Genomic DNA, 17674 nt, shown 5'->3' on the forward strand with positions numbered 1-17674 from the left:
CAGCAGAAAGCTGTCAATCCTGTTCTGTGCGTGCGTGTGGACCGACTGTTTTTTTGGCAGCGAGCGGGAGAGGGAAGGGAGGACATCTGTCTTAAGTAGAGAACGTGAATGGGGTCACCGCCTGAACAGCCAGCCAGTCAGCTGGGGTCATGTGACTGATTCTGCTGCTCTGCTTTACACACACACACACAAATGCACGTACATGTCACACACACACACACACACAGTCTACTGCTCCATATAATCTGTCATTATAATTTACAAAACAGAGACAGACCTAGGGGCCAATGTTGTTCTACTACCAGAAGAACACAGGGTTCCTCTCACCTTAGCCATCTGGGCTTGTATCCCACTGGTCTTTAGGGCATGGACCGCCTTCTGGGCTGCTGCAGGGCTGTCAAAGTCCACAAACCCATACCCTGGAGTAGGGGGAGGAGCACCGAAACAACCGTCATAATACAGTTCTACAACTTGATATTAGTTTGCTTTACATTACAAATGCATGTTCTTAGTGGCATACCAGTGTGTGATACTATCTGACAACAGTAAAAATACTTCATTTATTTCGATACATTGGAGATAAATGATACTGACCTTTACATTTGTTAGTTGTTTTATCGAGGATGGCCTTTGCCGATACGATCTTGCCGTATCTATGAGCACAAGAAGAATCAAATGTTAAGAACAGGATGTTGCTCTCTTATCCTTTAACCGTATTGATTATCACTACAATATGCATACATTAATGTTTTAAAGGTCAAACCATAATTCAATCTACCGATCCTCTTCACAGTATGTGTTATGAAGGCTCAAAGGGTAAAGCTGGTTGAAATTATGTCAATTACAATCAGTTTACAACCCAAATATGGTTGTAGTTACGTCATTTCTACCACTTTCGCAGTTTGCCTTCAAATATATGAATTAATGAAACAAATACTGCGTGCCCTATATCACAGACAGTGTCGATCTACTGCTAAACTTATATAACAAGGGCTGGGAGCCAGAACGCTCGGCTTGCACAAGAATGCATGACATCATCGCTGAAGAAAAAGGCAGCCATGTAAGCTGGGTGAGGCAACCGGGTTGTGAGGCTTGGAGGGAACACATTGAGCCTTAATGACCACACAGCACACCATGTTATGTCAGTAGACTCATTTAAGAGAATCCGTTCATTACTGCATCTCCAACCACATTGTATCTTTAACCAAATTAACCCTCATACTAACTAACTGGCACCTCTTGTCGAGTCACTGAGTAATAATTACAACAGACTAAAGACAAGAAGATTAACGCAATCCATGCGAACACGCATTGCAGTATTTACACAGTAGCATACAAATGTATATATAAATCTCTGAAAGCTTTGGGCACTGTAAAGAAAATAACAGATTGACTCCCCACCTTGCTACATACATCCAGTTGTCAGAATATGTCAAATATGTGTGGTGGGATGTAGATATATAAAGACAAAACAAACATTGCTACAACAGCCGACATTATGTCAAAGAGCAGCCTAACGCTAGACCAAAGAGAAAACGATAGATGCCTAGCAGAGTCTAACTAGTTGTTCATGCCAACACTCCCGTGTTACAGTACCTGAAAAAACAGTCCGTGTCATAAACTGCGCTCAAACTCAAGACAGAAATGCCCGAGTTGAAATGATGCCAAGCCGTTTTGCAGAACTGGTATTTTAAGGACGTGCATCATGCTTTGGTTGAACTAAACGCTCGGCCAACATTAGGCCTGGTTGCAATGAAAGGCTCTTTCGTTTCTGCTTGGTGCCCGGGGAGCAGGCTGAACACCGTTGGGAGCAAAACACAAGCAAACAACACAGCAACGGTGGCTGTTGCCCCTGGTAACATGGTTGAATGCTTCGCTCCGTATGCTTGTGGTCCAGAGGCGCACAGAGACAAACCCAACCAAACATGACAATTGCTGCATTCACCAATCCCAATACTGTAGAAAACAGTCACGTTCCCTAATCTCTCGCCTCTACAGATACAGTATCATGTAAACACAGTTGGTTCATCCTTGGTTGCCATGGTTTAGTTGGTTGGAGGGGTGCTAGCTAGTGGCCTTTATGCTTGGTTCATGCACGATCCACATGAATATGGTATTGGCATATATAGTTGGAACAAGCTGTTCTAATTCATCATAATAATGTGTGTCAGTCAATCAGTGCTTGTGTAGACTTGTGTGTGTGTGTGTGTGTGTGTCTGCGTGTGTGTGCGTCTGCGTGTGTGAGCGTCTGCGTGTGTGTGCGTCTGCGTGTGTGTGTGAGCGTCTGCGTGTGTGTGTGAGCGTCTGCGTGTGTGTGTGAGCGTCTGCGTGTGTGTGTTTTCATGTTTATACATGTGTGGGTGTGTGCTGAGCAGTACTCACGGCTGGCAGAGCTTGACTAGGTCCAGGTCAGTGGTTGCTGGAGGCAGGCCGCGGATGTACAGGTTCGTTTTGCTGAGCTGGTCCCATCCTGTGGTGCTGCTGTTGCTGCTGGTGCTCACCGTGCTGGGGCTGGCTGGAGCCATGGGGTACGACTGCAGGAAGAGACACGGTCAGGTACACAGTAAACACACGGTCACTCTGTTGCCCTCCGTCAACAGCGGTGTTTGTGCCTCAACCAGGAAAGAAATGGGAAATCCTGGACAGACTAGAGATGAGTTTCAACTCAGTGCCCACCCTTGGTAAATATGAGAAAAACAGGCTGTAAAAAAAGTCTATTGTTTATCCTCTTGGTCTTTCATTGAAAATATTCACAAAAATCTAACTATTAATTTGAGTAAAATAATTGAAAGAAAAAAATACATTCTTAACATAAAACACATATTTTTCGAAAATATATGTGTGCCACAATTATTGGCACCCCTTCATTCAATACTGTGTGCAACCTCCCTTTGCCAAGATAACAGCTCTATGAGTCTTCTCCTATAATGCGTAATGAGGTTGAAGAACACATGGCAAGGGATCTGAGACCATTCCTCCATACAGAATCTCTCCAGATCCTTCAGATTCCCAGGTTCTCGCTTGTGGACTCTCCTCTTCAGCTCATCACACAGGTTTTCTATGGGGTTTAGGCCAGGGGAATGGGATGGCCATGGCAAAACCTTGATTCTGTGGTGAAACATTTTAGTGTTGATTTTGAGGTGTGCTTTGGTTCATTGTCCTGCTGGAAGATCCAACCATGGCCCAGTTTAAGCTTCCTAGCAGAGGCAGTCAGATTTTGATGTAATATCTGCTGGTACTTGATGGACTTCATGATACTATGTATCCTAACAAGTTGTCCAGGGCCTTTGGAAGAAAAACAGCCCCACAACATCCAAGATCCTCCACCATACTTCACAGTGGGGACGAAGTACTTTCTCTGCATGGATATATTTCTGTCTACACCAAACAAACCTCTGGAGTTATTTTTCCAAAAAAGCTCTATTTTGGTCTCATCTGACCATAGATCCCAGTCCCATTGAAAGTCCCAGTAACGTCTGGCAAACTGTAGGAGCTTGAGTTTGTGGTTTGATGACAGCAAAGGCTTTTTTTATGGCAACTCTCCCAAACAACTTGTGGTTACGTAGATGGCGTCTGATCGTAGTTTTGGAGACTTTCGGACCCCTCCTTGGAGTTTTTTTTGGCCACTCTAACCATCCTCCTCACTGTGCGTGGGGTGAATATAGACACACGTCCTCTTCCAGGCCGATTGTTAACATCTCCTGTTGCTTTAAACTTCTTCATTATTGCCCTGATAGTGAAAATGGGAATTTTCAACCGTCGAGTTATTTTCTCATAGCCATTTCCTGTTTTGTGCAGCTCAACAACCTTTTGTCGCACATCATTACTGTATTCTCAGGTCTTTCCCATTGTGATGGATGACTATGGGAACTTGGCCTGGGTGTCACCTCATATTTATACCCCAGTGAAACAGGAAGTCATGGCTGACCACTTAAGTGTTCCTAATCACTCAGGTGAACTTAAAAACGTAGAATATGCATGGGAATATACTGCAGGTAGATTTTACTCTGGAATTTCTAGGGGTGCCAATAATTGTGGCAAACATGTTTGTAGAAAAATATTTAATTTACTTTTTCAATTATTTTACTTCAATGTTTGTGAATATTTTGAATGAAAGACTAAGAGGATAAATAAACAGCAAAGATTTTTTTTTGCAGCCCATTTTGCTCGTATTTACCAAGGGTGCCAATATAAGTGGAGGGCTCTGTATATGGTATTTACACAGGAGAGAAAAGAGGACATCAGGCACACACAATGTCACTGCCTAAACACACACCAGTATGCAGACAAAAACACAACCATACACAGACACACACACCCTCACATGCACAGACACACACAGAGACAAACTGGTGTCCCTTGCCTATGGAAATATGAAACATGGCCTCCTGTGTGGCCTTTGTGCCACACCCAGAAAATAAATCTGGGAATCTGGGAATCTAGGAACCCCCCCCCCCCCCCCAAACAACCTCAGCGGATTCCTGGACACACAACAGTCTACAGTCATGTCAATTCCTGTCAGGAAACGTACACAGTACCATGATGTTCTTCATGCTTTTACCCGAGGTGAGACGCAGGTAGCTGATAAGACCCACGGCACACTGAGCACAGACTGTCAACACGGCTCAGCTATATACCTAGCTTCCCCTTCCTGACACGCAAGGCAAACCCCCCACAAGCTAGTCTATAGTATAACTGAATCAACCTAAGTTTATGACACGACAGGCTCGCGTGGCATTCTTAGCTGGTGACGTGAGATTGAGATTATATTTCACACCGACTAGTACAGTGTATGCCATCTTATCAAGTCATTTCCCATCTGGTTTTGGACACCCCGCCCATGATGACGTTCTAATTGTGCATTGTGATATAATGTGTGAGTGCAGCAGGGAGATAACAAGGTTGTATGTGTGGGCATTTGACTCATGCCCTAATCAACTGACAAACCACTGTGAGAGTTACACACAGTCACATATTGGGTCAATGCATATAAATTGTAGCTCCAACACAACCTTGAGGGCATCAGTGGTGGGGAAAAGTACCCAGTTGTCATACGTGAGTAAAAGTAAAAGATACCTTAATAGAAAATGACTCAAGTAAAAGTGAAAGTCACCCGGTAAAATTATACTTGAGTAAAAAGTCTAAACGTATTTGGTTTAAAATATACTTAAGTATCAAAAGTAAATGTAATTGCTAAAATATACTTAAGTGTCAAAAGTAAATAATTTCAAATTCCTTATATTAAGCAAACCAGACAGAACTATTTTCTTGTTTTAAAATATACAGATAGCCAGGGGCACACTCCAACATTTAGACATCATTTACAAACGAAGCATTTGTGTTTAGTGAGTCCGCCAGAACAGAGGCAGTAGAGATGACCAAGAATGTTCTCTTCATAAGTGTGTGAATGGACCATTTCACTGCATTCAAAATGTAACGACTACTTTTGGGTGTCAGGGAAAATGTATTGTGTAAAAAGTACATCATTTTCCTTAGGAATGTAGTGAGGTAAAAGTAGTCAAAATATAAATAGTAAAGTACAGATACCCCAAAAAACTACTTAAGTAGCACTTTAAAGTATTTTTACTTAAGTACTTTACACCACTGAAGGCCATATAGTAGTTGTCAGCACTACACACGCTAAACAGCCCTACTAGAACATTTAGTAGTGGTGAGTTTGTGTAATCTGTTGAGCTCGTGCATCAGCTATTCATCTGTGAAGAGCACACTTCTCTAGCGCCCTCGAAGGTGAGCATTTGCCCACTGAAGTCGGTTACTACGCTAAACTGCATTCAGGTCAAGACCCTGGTGAGGACGATGAGCATGCAGATGAGCTTCTCTGTGACGGTTTCTTACAGTTTGTGCAGAAATTCTTAGTTTGTGCAAACCCACAGTTTTGTCAGCTGTCTGGATGGCTGGTCTCAAGTCGATCTCGCAGGTGGAGAAGCCAGATGTGGAGGTCCTGGGCTGGCGTGGTTACACGTGGTCTGCGGTTGTGAGGCGGTCGGACATACTGCCAAATTCTCGAAAACGACGTTGGAGGTGACATATGGTAGAGAAATTACATTCAATTCTTTGGCAATAGCTCTGGTGGACATTCCTGCAGTCAGCATGCCAATTGCATGCTCCGTCAGAACTTTAGCCATTTTTAGCATGTTGTTGTGTGATGAAATTTCACATTTTAGAGTGGCCTTTTATAGTTCCCAGCACAAGGTGCACCTGTGTAATGATCATGCTGTTTAATGTGCTTCTTGATATGCCACACCTGTCAGATCGATGGATTATCTTTGCAAAGGAGAAATGCTCACTAACAGGGATGTAAACAAATTTGTGCACATTTTTGAGAAATTTGATTTTTGTGCGTACATTTCTGGGATCTTTTTTTCCCAGCTCCTGATACATGGAACCAAAACTTTACATGTTGCGTTTATATTTTTTGTTCAGTGTTATATATATATATATATATATATACACACACACACACACAATGCCGTGAAAAAGTATGTGCTGATTTTCCAAGGATGATTTTCTCTATTTTTGATACTGAATGTTATCAGATCTTCAAAAAACTCAATATTAGATAAAGGGAACCTGTGTTTACAAATAACAAAAACATATATATTCATTTTATTTATTTAATTAACAAAGTTACAGTATGCAACTCCCAATTCACCTGTGTGAAAAAGTCACTGCCCCTTACACTGAATTGTGCCACCTTTAGCTGCAATGACTACAACCAAATGCTTCCTGTAGTTGTTGATCAGTCTCTCACGTCACTGTGGAGGAATTTTGTCCCACTCTTGCATGCAGAACTGCTTTAAGTCAAGGATATGTGGGTTTTCAAGCCTGAACTGCTTGTTTCAAGTCCTGCCACAACATCTCAATTGGGATCAGGTCTGGACTTTGACTTGGCCATTCCAAAACATCAAATGTGTTGCTTTTTAACCATTTTCATGTAGACTTGATTGTGTGTTTTGTATCATCATCTTGCTGCATGACCCAGCTGCACTTCAGCTCACAGATGGATGGCCTGACATTCTCCTGTGGAATTCTCTGATACAGAGAAGAATTCATGGTTCCTTCTATTAAGGCAAGTCGTCCAGGTCCTGAGGCAGCAAAGCATCCCCAAAGCATCACACGACAACCACCATGCTTGACCATTGGTATACGGTTCTTACTGTGGAATGCAGTGTTTGGTTTTCACCAGACATAAATGGGACCCATCTCGTCCAAAAAGTTGATTCAAGTTTGCCAAAAAGCACCTGGATGACCATCAAGACGCTCTGGAAGAATGTCCTACGGACAGATGAGTTAAAAGTCTAGCTTTTTTTGGACGACATGGGTCCCATGATAGCTCCAACCCTGCAGACATTCAGCACTACCGTTCTTTCTAGAGTTTTCTAGCATGGAGTCATTCCATTTCACCAAGCTCCAGAATGTCGGCAGTGAAATATAATGAGATGAATAGGGGTAGGAGTTGTTCCTCGTCACATGGTCAGGAACAACTCCTCACCCTGGTTCTATGCATTGCGGAATGCACTATAGGCTATAATAATAATAATAATAATAATAATAATAGGTGCTTATATTTGTCCTTATATGTGTGAATTGGAAATGAGTTTTTTGCATATCCCAACTCCCCCATTACTCACAGCAATTAAGGTTAAATGCCTTGCTCAAGGAAACAATAACAGACGTGTCACATTTTCTGGTCAGGGATTCAAACTAGCAACCTCTGTTACTGGCCCAATGCTCTACCCGCGAGGCGTCCTGCCACTAGGCTATTTCCCTGGTGACATTCTTGCGTGGGGTGCTGTCTACACTCCTTCCATCACGGTTCCTTCCTAGTACTACAGTCTGGTGTGTCAGTGGGAACCTACCACACATTCTCTGAGGCAAACCAGAGCCCTCCTCTGCAAGGCATTTCCTTCCTCTTACTCATTAAAATAGCTCCAACCCTGCAGAAGCCACTCTAGAAAAATCTAGAATGGCATGCAGCAGTCCGATTCAACTGTGAACTAAGAAGAAACATGTTCTGCCTTCCACCATTTGAATGCATATTTACCAAAAACAAAATGGTGATTGAGCTAAATTACATTAAGATGGCCACCAAATTGAATTAGGGCTAGGAATACTGATATTGTTTAGGATGGAGATATCCAAATCTACCCACAGAATGCACACATAATCACCTCCATCTTTGTGGACTAGAATCACTGACGAAGCAAAGAATGAAGAACCATTGCATAACTAATTCAGATAACCACCAGATGATTATGTCTATGGATATCGTTACGGGTGGAGATATACTAAGCCTATCGACAGGATCTACACGCCATCACCTACATCTTGTGGACTAGATGGTTGAATCAGCAGCCCAGTCTCATAGACTAGACGTAACATAGTACATCACTGGGTCCAAGCTTCCTGCCATCCAGGACCTATATACTAGATGGTGTCAAAGATTCCAGTCACCCAAGTCATAGACTTTGGGTGACGGTCTGCTACCGCACAGCAAGCAAGCGGTACCGGAGCGCCAAGTCTAGGTCCAAAAGGCTCCTTAACAGCTTCTACCAAGCCATAAGACTGCTGAACAATTAATCAAATTGCCACCTGGACTATTTAGGCTAACTATTTTTTATTTTACCTTTATTTAACTAGGCAAGTCAGTTAAGAACAAATTCTTATTTTCAATGACGGCCTAGGAACAGTGGGTTAACTGCCTTGTTCAGAGGCAGAACGACAGATATTTACCTTGTCAGCTCAGGGATTCGATCTTGCAACTTTTTGGTTACTAGTCCAACGCTCTAACCACTAGGCTACCTGCCGCCCCAATTAGAGTTTAAGCAACAAGGAAATGGCACAACGATTTCTGCAACGGGCGAATAATGCAAACGTCTAGCAACCCAAAGGTTGCGTGTTCGAATTTCATCACGGACAACTTTAGCATTTTAGCTAATTAGCAACTACTTAGGATGTTAGCTAACCCTTCCCTTAACCTTAACCGTTTAACCTAACCCCTAACCTTAACTCCTAGCCTAGCTAACATTAGCCACCTAGCTAACGTAAGCCACAACAAGTTGGGATTCGTAACTTTGCATAAGTTTTGGATATTCGGAACATATCATATGAATTGCAATTCGTAAAATATCATACGAAATGGATGGACATCCACAAATTAAAACATACCATATCGTACTAATTGGAGTGTCCCTGGAGTGTCCCGGATTTACATTTACTATGTTACCTCTACCCCTGAGTCCAGGTTGGAATCAGTGGTGAACTTCAGTGTGGAGTGGTAAAGAAGGACTGAAGTACCAACTCATTTAGATGACTACCTGATTATTAGGCCTATTGGAATCATTCAGGGCGGATATAGCTACAAATCGCAATCACCTCCATCTTGTGGACTAGATGGCTGAATCAGTGGTGAACTACAACAGAGTAGTGCTATAGAATCACTGCATTGCTGATTTGCCTAGTTAAATAAAGGTTGGATACATCAAATCAATACAAAATGTGTAGCGACACCTGAAACGGCTCATTATAGATGCATGAACACCCATGTTCACTCCAGCACACTGACCCACATTAGGCAGAAGCTGAGCACGCCGCTCACTAGAAGGCCTACTGGGCCGAACTAACTCAGGTGGTGGAGCAGGGCCTACTGTATCACTAGTCGGCCTACACAGAACCTGTTCTATTCTAACAATACCGACAAGGAATAGAAGATGTACTAGGACTACATGGCTTCTGTCTGCATCATCACAACTATTGTATATTATTCCGTTTTATTCCAGTCCTATTCTATTCAATCCTACAAGGACTCTAACAAATGGGACATATGAACGACAATTCAAATGCCATACATTTGTGTGGCCTATTTTCATTAAAAACATGCTGAAGAAATAATGTATTTCTCCTCCAAAGACTTGGGGATGTAGAGATAGAATATCTCTACATTTGAAAAGCAAGGGGAAACAAAACGGTGTATGTTCAAGGTATAGGTGATTATTCTTGTGAACATTATAGCAATGTTATTATAGCAGTAGGCATAACAAATGTTCAGCATCTAAACCTGGGTTACATGGACCATATGGAGGCTCTCTCTCTCCCTCTGTCCTCCAGTAAAAGAGTGCGTAATTCTATCATAAATCATATAGGCCTACCCCTTCATCAGTTACCTTCTGAATGAGCAATTCAATGCGTATCTGAAGGTAATTTAAAAAAATCCTATATCTATTTGGATGATGGTTGTTATAAGCCATTAGGGCCTAATACAATAAAAGCTGCTAGATAGGCTATCCTGTAATGCTAATTCAAGGACAAAGCCGATAATATAAAATGGACACTAATGCACGGAACAGACTTGACCAAAATGTAGTGTAGCGCGCTACTGACAGTCACACTACATGACTTTGCAACCTGACTGTCGGTGAGCGGTGCTATAACATTATAATAACGACTGTCGCTTCTAGTGACCGTGTTAACTGAGGTGATAAGACAGTGGGCCGTACGCGCACTCGAATTGGATGCGTTCAAGGGACTTATGGAACCGTTTTGGACCATCCCAGCCAGGGCTTTTTTTGGCCTACCTGCTTCCGATATGTGCTCTTCAACGGGTTGGCAGTGTTTGCAAAGATCATCCTGGATAGCCTATTCCAGTTATTCCGAGATAAAAAATAAGCTTGTTTTACTCCCAAAAAATGAAGCTACATGCAGACCCGTTTATTAGAATCCAGTGGGTTTATTTGGACAAAATCCGCATATCGACCGGGTTAGAAATAAACTCCGGTATTTCCGTTTTCGATCCTGATTCAAATGTCCTTGTCGCGTTGTCACATCTGTAGGCTACCTGACATAGGCTACACTGCGTATGTTGTAGGGTTTAATCCCAACAAAGTGTCGTCCAACCCAGGCAGAAAACTCAGTTCAGTTCATTGATCTACGACGTCCTGCTGACCGCTCCTGAGTCCCGCCTTCCACAGACCAAACCATTGCGCATACACTAGAGGTATGTTTCAAGATATAATCAAATGACCTTGCTATTGAGTACGGTTAGTATTACTATTCTGAATACAGAACACGTTTCACTGTTTGACAATCAACAGATAACCAGTCACTACCACGAAAGATACATGTAATACGCAAATTAATACATTGTTTCAATTTGTCGTTCCCCATACACTGCGTCTTGTTGACGCCCACACATACCATACATTCTTTACCCCCTCCCCCATCCCCTCCCTCCCCCTCCCGGAGCCCAATGGTTAAAGCGAGAAATGAGAATTGACAGGTCAGGATGTAAAGGATAGGCGGTTCTGTTAGATAAGCTAAATACTGTATCATGTTGTGGCTCACCAACATGAATAGTTAAGACAAGGCCGTGTCTATGTTGTTTTTAAACAGGGACAAAGATCGGAAGGATATTGGTTAGATATAGTGATCTATTGTAGGCTGTTTCCTCCAGCTCCTGTGACGATGTAGACCTAAAGACGGTGGGAGTAGAAACTAAATATAGACTGATCTATGATCAATTAAAAAGTGCACTCTAAAAGTTCAATCTGTAATGGGAGGGTATATCCACCTCAGATCTCACTGCGCTCAGACCATCTTGAATGATTAAGTAGAGGAAACCATTACGAATGCACCTGATATTTATCAAGAATAAGCGTCTTTTGCAGTGGAGGAAAAAATACCCAATTGTCATACTTGAGTAAAAGTAAAGTTACAGTACCTTAATAGAGTACTGTAAGTCAGCCAGTAAAATACTACTTGAGTAAATGTTAAAAGTATCTGGTTTTAAATATACTTAAGTATCAAACTAAAAGTAAACGCTATAAATCAGAAAGCACGATTTTCTTGTATTTTTTAAAATGTATTTACAGATAGCCAGGGGCACACTCCAACACTCAGGCATAATTTACAAAAAAGTATTTGTTTAGTGAGTCCACCAGATTAGAGGCAGTAGGGATGACCATGTGTTCTCTTGATGAGTGCTTGAATTGGACAATTTTCCTTGTCCTTCTTAAGCATCTGAAATGTAACGACTCAGGGAAAATGTAAGTGAGGAAAAAGTACATATGATCCTTAGGAATGAAGTGCAGTAAATGTAAAAGTTGTCCAAAATATAGGAAAGAACAGATACCACTCAAACACTATGTAAGTAGTACTTCAACGTTACTACAGTTACTTTACACCACTGCATCTTTGAATTTACAAAAATATCTGTACCATTCAGTGGTCTTTTGTTGTGGACAGTCCTATTCATGTATGTTAAAATGTGTATATACAGTATATATATATACACACATATACATTGCCTTACTTTTTCCACATTTTGTTGTGTTACAGGCTGAATTTAAAATGGATTAAATAGAGAGTTTTGTGTCACTGTCCTACACACAATACCCCATAATGGCAAAGTGGAATTATATTTTTTGAAATTATGACAAATTAATTCAAAACGAAAAGCTGAAATGTCTTCAGTCAATATGTCAGGGATTCCCAAACTCAGTTCTCGGGACCCCAAGGGGTGCACGTTTTTTTTTTTTTTCTCCCTAGCACTACACAGATGATTCAAATAATCAACTAATCATCAAGCTTTGATCATTTGAGTCAGTTGTGTAGTGTTAGGGCAAAAACTAAACGTGCAGTCCTTGGGGTCCCGAAGACTGAGTTTGGGAAATGCTGCAATAAGTATTCAACCCCTTTGTTATGGCAAGCCTAAATAAGTTCAGGACTAAACATTTGCTTAACAAGTAACATAATCAATTGTAGTTCAGTTCATGGACTCACTCTGTGTTCAGTAATAGAGTTTAACATGATTTGTGATTGACTACCTTGTCGGTGTACCCCACAAATACAATCATCTGTAAGGTCCCTCAGTCGAGCAGTGCATTTCAAACAGATTTAACCACAAAGACCAGGGAGATGGGTAAAAAAAAGAATAGCAGACAATGAATATCCCTTTGAGCATGATGAAGTTATTAATTACACTTTGGATGGTGTATCAATACACCCAGTCACTACAAAGATAAATGTGTCCATCCTAACTCAGTTGCCGGAGAGAAAGGAAATCGCTCAGAGTTTTCACCATGAGGCCAATGGGGACTTTAAAAACAGTTACAGAGTTTAATTAATGGCTGTGATAGGAGAAAACTGATGGATCAACAACATTGTAGATACTCCACAATACTAACCTAATTGACAGAGTGAAAAGAAGGAAGCCGGTACAGAATATAAATATTCCAAAACATGCATTCTGTTTGCAACAAGGCACTAAAGTCATACTGCAAAAAATGTGGCAAAGCAATTAGCTTTTTGTCCTGAATACAAAGTGTTATGTTTGGGGCAAATCCAATACAACACATTACGGAGTACCACTCCATATTTTCAAGCATAGTGTTGGCTGCATCATGCTATGGGTATGCTTGTAATCGTTAAGGACTGGGGAGTTTTCAGGATAAAAAAGAAACGGAATGCAGCAAAACACAGGCAAAATCCTAGAGGAAAACCTGGTTCAGTCTGTTTTCCACCAGACACTGGGCGGTGAATTCACCTTTCAATAGGACAATAACCTCAGATAATCCATCCACCTGACAGGTGAGGTATATATATATATATAATAAAACACTCAGCTTCACTCTTGCAGATTGTGGCTTCTATCAATGTAATTGTCTGCATCATTTTCAATCCCCCATATATGTTTTGGTAAATATATATACTGTATATATGTGTGTGTGTTATTCATGGGCTGTACATGTACAGTTGACCTTGTAAGGCCCTACCAGTGGAAACCCCCCTCCTTTCCTAGTCCACCCCCTCAAACATAACAACAACAGTATCATGTGCCTCTTGGATTTCATTAGCAGCTGTCTTCTGATAGGAACCAGCCACTCACTCAGTCTGTGTTTCCTACTTTGTGTTGGTAGCAACTTTCCTTGTACCAGAATACTGGATCCACAATAGAGCCGGCATAGTGAAAGATTCTGATAGAACATACAATTTAGAACGTACGTAGTATCCAATGTAAATCCCCACTACACAACAGTAGTAGTTCTTTAAACCTCCGCCTTTTTGGTGTGAATAGAATTCTGATTGGCACATTATGTTCTCTCTTCTAGGTCTCAGCAGCTAAATTCAATTCACTAAGTTAACCTGAGTCACTTCAATTTAGTTAATTTAAAGTAAATTATGTTTCTGTACTGTAGGGCAAGCAGTTAGTCATTGTTCATCAGGGAGAGGGGAGAAGGAGTTCAACTATGTTCCATAACTCTTAATATTTTTTTAAATCAAACCATCTCCGATCCATATTCCTAGTCAGAATTATTTTGGATGTATCGAGAAAGAACTTCCTTCCAATCTTGTTTTTGTTGCCAATTATAATTCCTGAGATAGTTGGCCCAGGATCTCTGAAATGTGATCTGTATATTTGGTCTGTCCATTCCGCATTCAGCAAAGCAAAGCAAACTCTCTTCCCCATGTTCTGACTTCCCAGTTCCCACTAGACTTACCTAACGATACTGCAACTAAGTCCATGCATATGTGTTCTTACAATGTTATTACAGTATTAGGAACATACAAAAGGAGAAGGTTACTTCAAAGCAACACGAGAACGCACATTCACTTACCCCGTTTTCTGTTTGAGAAGGGCTTTGCTGGCTTTTGGCCATTGATCTGGGGCTGTGAATCGGTGATTTAGAGGAGGAGGGGGGGGGGGGGGGCTATGCTCAAGTCAACGGAAGTAAACCACCACCTTTTAATTTGGTGAATTACGTTAACCCACATATTAAGTCAGAGAAGTGTTTTTGCACAAGGATTTACCTACCTATTTACCCACGACACTCTGGGTTTACCCACTGCTACATCTGGTGTGTATGATCATGGTGTGTAGGCAGGTCTGGGTGGGCTGGGGGCCTGGTGGGGTGTGGAGACGGTGGTGGGTCTGGCGTCTGGCATAGCCAGCATTCCAGCTGCAGGAAATAGGGGAGTTTGCATTACTCACATACCATAGAGGACCGGGCTATTACACAACACTCACCTCAGAGAACACAGCTAAGGAAACGCCACATCCGGTTGGAGACCTACCAGAGACAACGGAGCATTTTATTCATAGTATCAGAGCTTTTTACCGAGACGTTTGTCACAGGACAAAGGGAACAGACCAGTCCATGCAACAAACTCGAGGACCTCTTAAGAGAAACTAAAATATGATAGTGTGGTCAGGGAACAAACGTCAGTAGGAGGAAATAAATAGATTTAACTCAATTTATCTCAGCACGAGGGTCAGCCGTCTTTAAACCATTAAAAATGAATATGAAAATGAATAACAGAAGAATGTGTCATTGTTGTAGCACTGAACTATGCAATTGAACACTGAACAGACATAGCCCATGTAACAAAGTTTGAAATGCATCAGTGGTATATACAAATGTCTGTTATTCTTCAACGTGTCTTTATTACCATCCATATAGACTACAGATTGTGTTGGTCTGTGTGTTTCTCCTTTAGGAGGACTATAGCAGCCAGCCCGGCCCAAATCCATTTAGGACAGAGCTACTCAGAGTCTCTTACGGCATCAGATTTCCTCCTCGTTTCCTCTGCAGCCTGTGTTAGGGTTTCACAGTCAGATCAGGTTACAAAGCAGCCTCTACTAATGTGTCCAAGCAAGTGAAAGGTTCAATCCCATCTGGTTAAAGTGTAATCTACGGCTGCCACAATGAAAAATAAGTCTGTTTTTATACTTAGTAGTTAAATCATGCTTATTTATTGGTAGTTAACAAAAATGGCTATCCGTCAACAGCTCTTTTGAGGTTGAATGTTACATTGCTCTCAGGTATAGCAAGAGATATTGAAATATCTACAGGCCATTTAAGTGCACATATTGATCGTTTGCCAACTATTCATCTATCAATCTCATTAATTCACTGACCCATGTATGAAGAAGTAGTGCCATGGCATCGATGTTCTACAGTACGTAGGGATTTTAGGCTTCACAGTCTATCGGGTAGGATATGGGACTGCACTGACTCAGTTCTGTGGTTGTGAGCCCTTCAAATGGAATGCTGAGAAATGCTTGGAAAATCCCACACAGACATCCACGTACGCACACACACACACACACAGGCACCCCCACACATCAACAACATGCCTGATCGTCTTTCGTGGTTGAGGGTTGAGGAGAAATTGTCTACTTTTCTTTTATCCTGCTCAAGAAAATGTATAGTCTATTGTATAGTCTATTTGCATACACTTCAAACAGACATACCCCACCAGACATGCCACTATGGGTCTCTTCACTGTACCCAAACCAAAAGCAGATTTAATACGTCACTCAGTTATGAATAGAGTCATGTCATGGTGGAATGCTTTGCCACCAGAGGTTACTCAGTTATGTATAGAGCCATGTCACGGTGGAATGCTTTGCCACCAGAGGTTACTCAGTTATGTATAGAGCCATGTCACGGTGGAATGCTTTGCCACCAGAGGTTACTCAGTTATGTATAGAGCCATGTCACGGTGGAATGCTTTGCCACCAGAGGTTACTCAGTTATGTATAGAGCCATGTCACGGTGGAATGCTTTGCCACCAGAGGTTACTCAGTTATGTATAGAGCCATGTCACGGTGGAATGATCTGTCACCAGAGGTTACTCAGTTATGTATAGAGCCATGTCACGGTGGAATGCTCTGTCACCAGAGGTTACGCAGTTATGTATAGAGCCATGTCATGGTGGAATGCTTTGCCAGAGGTTACTCAGTTATGTATAGAGCCATGTCACGGCTTCAAGATTGCTTCGATCATGTGGACTGGGATATGTTCCGCATTGCGTCGGACAATAACATTGATGAATACGCTGACTCGGTGAGCGAGTTTATTAGCAAGTGCATCGGTGATGTTGTACCCACAGCGACTATTAAAACCTTCCCCAACCAGAAACTGTGGATTGATGGCAGCATTCGTGCAAAACTGAAAGTGCGAACCACTGCTTTTAATCATGGCAAGGTGACCAGAAACATGACCGAATACAAACAGTGTAGCTATTCCCTCCGCAAGGCAATCAAACAAGCTAAGCGTCAGTATAGAGACAAAGTAGAGTCGCAATTCAATGGCTCAGACACGAGAGGTATGTGGCAGGGTCTACAGTCAATCACGGACTACAAAAGAAAAACCAGCCCCGTCGCGGACCACGATGTCCTGCTCCCAGACAAACTAAACAACTTCTTTGCTCGTTTAGAGGACAATTTTGCTCGCTTTGAGGACAATACCAAAACCTGTGGCCTCTCCTTCACCGCAGCCAACGTGAGTAAAGCATTTAAACGTGTTAACCCTCGCACGGCTGCCGGCCCAGACGGCATCCCTAGCCACATCCTCAGAGCATGCACAGACCAGCTGGCTGGTGTTTACGGACATATTCAATCAATCCTTATCCCAGTCTGCTGTTCCCACATGCTTCAAGAGGGCCACCATTGTTCCAGTTCCCAAGAAAGCTAAGGTAACTGAGCTAAATGACTTTCGCCCCGTAGCACTCACCTCCGTCATCATGAAGTGCTTTGAGAGACTTGTCAAGGATCATATCACCTCCACCCTACCTGACACCCTAGACCCACTCCAATTTGCTTACCGCCCCAATAGGTCCACAGATGACGCAATCACAATGCACACTGCCCTAA

General features: G+C 42.1%; 1 protein-coding gene across 16 annotated transcripts in view; it reads right to left on the minus strand.

The window, feature by feature from the left end:
- The window catches only part of LOC115133394 (RNA-binding motif, single-stranded-interacting protein 1-like), a 33530-nt gene that overhangs the window by 10479 nt on the left and 5377 nt on the right, over positions 1–17674 (minus strand). For 4 of the 16 annotated variants that reach the window (XM_029666669.2, XM_065025406.1, XM_029666590.2 and 1 more), the window contains exons 1-4: positions 10596–10969; positions 2383–2534; positions 595–653; positions 328–419 (exon numbers count right to left, since the gene is read on the minus strand). In XM_029666669.2, coding sequence (XP_029522529.1) covers positions 328–419; positions 595–653; positions 2383–2534; positions 10596–10646 — 354 coding nt within the window. In that variant the 5' untranslated portion in view covers positions 10647–10969. Of the gene's footprint in view, positions 1–327; positions 420–594; positions 654–2382; positions 2535–10595; positions 10975–14830; positions 14976–15043; positions 15067–17674 lie in introns of those variants that run through there. The other 12 variants (XM_029666659.2, XM_029666642.2, XM_029666618.2 and 9 more) reach the window with 9 other exon arrangements.

This window comes from Oncorhynchus nerka, linkage group LG2, assembly GCF_034236695.1.
Source record: "Oncorhynchus nerka isolate Pitt River linkage group LG2, Oner_Uvic_2.0, whole genome shotgun sequence".
NCBI lineage: Eukaryota > Metazoa > Chordata > Actinopteri > Salmoniformes > Salmonidae > Oncorhynchus > Oncorhynchus nerka.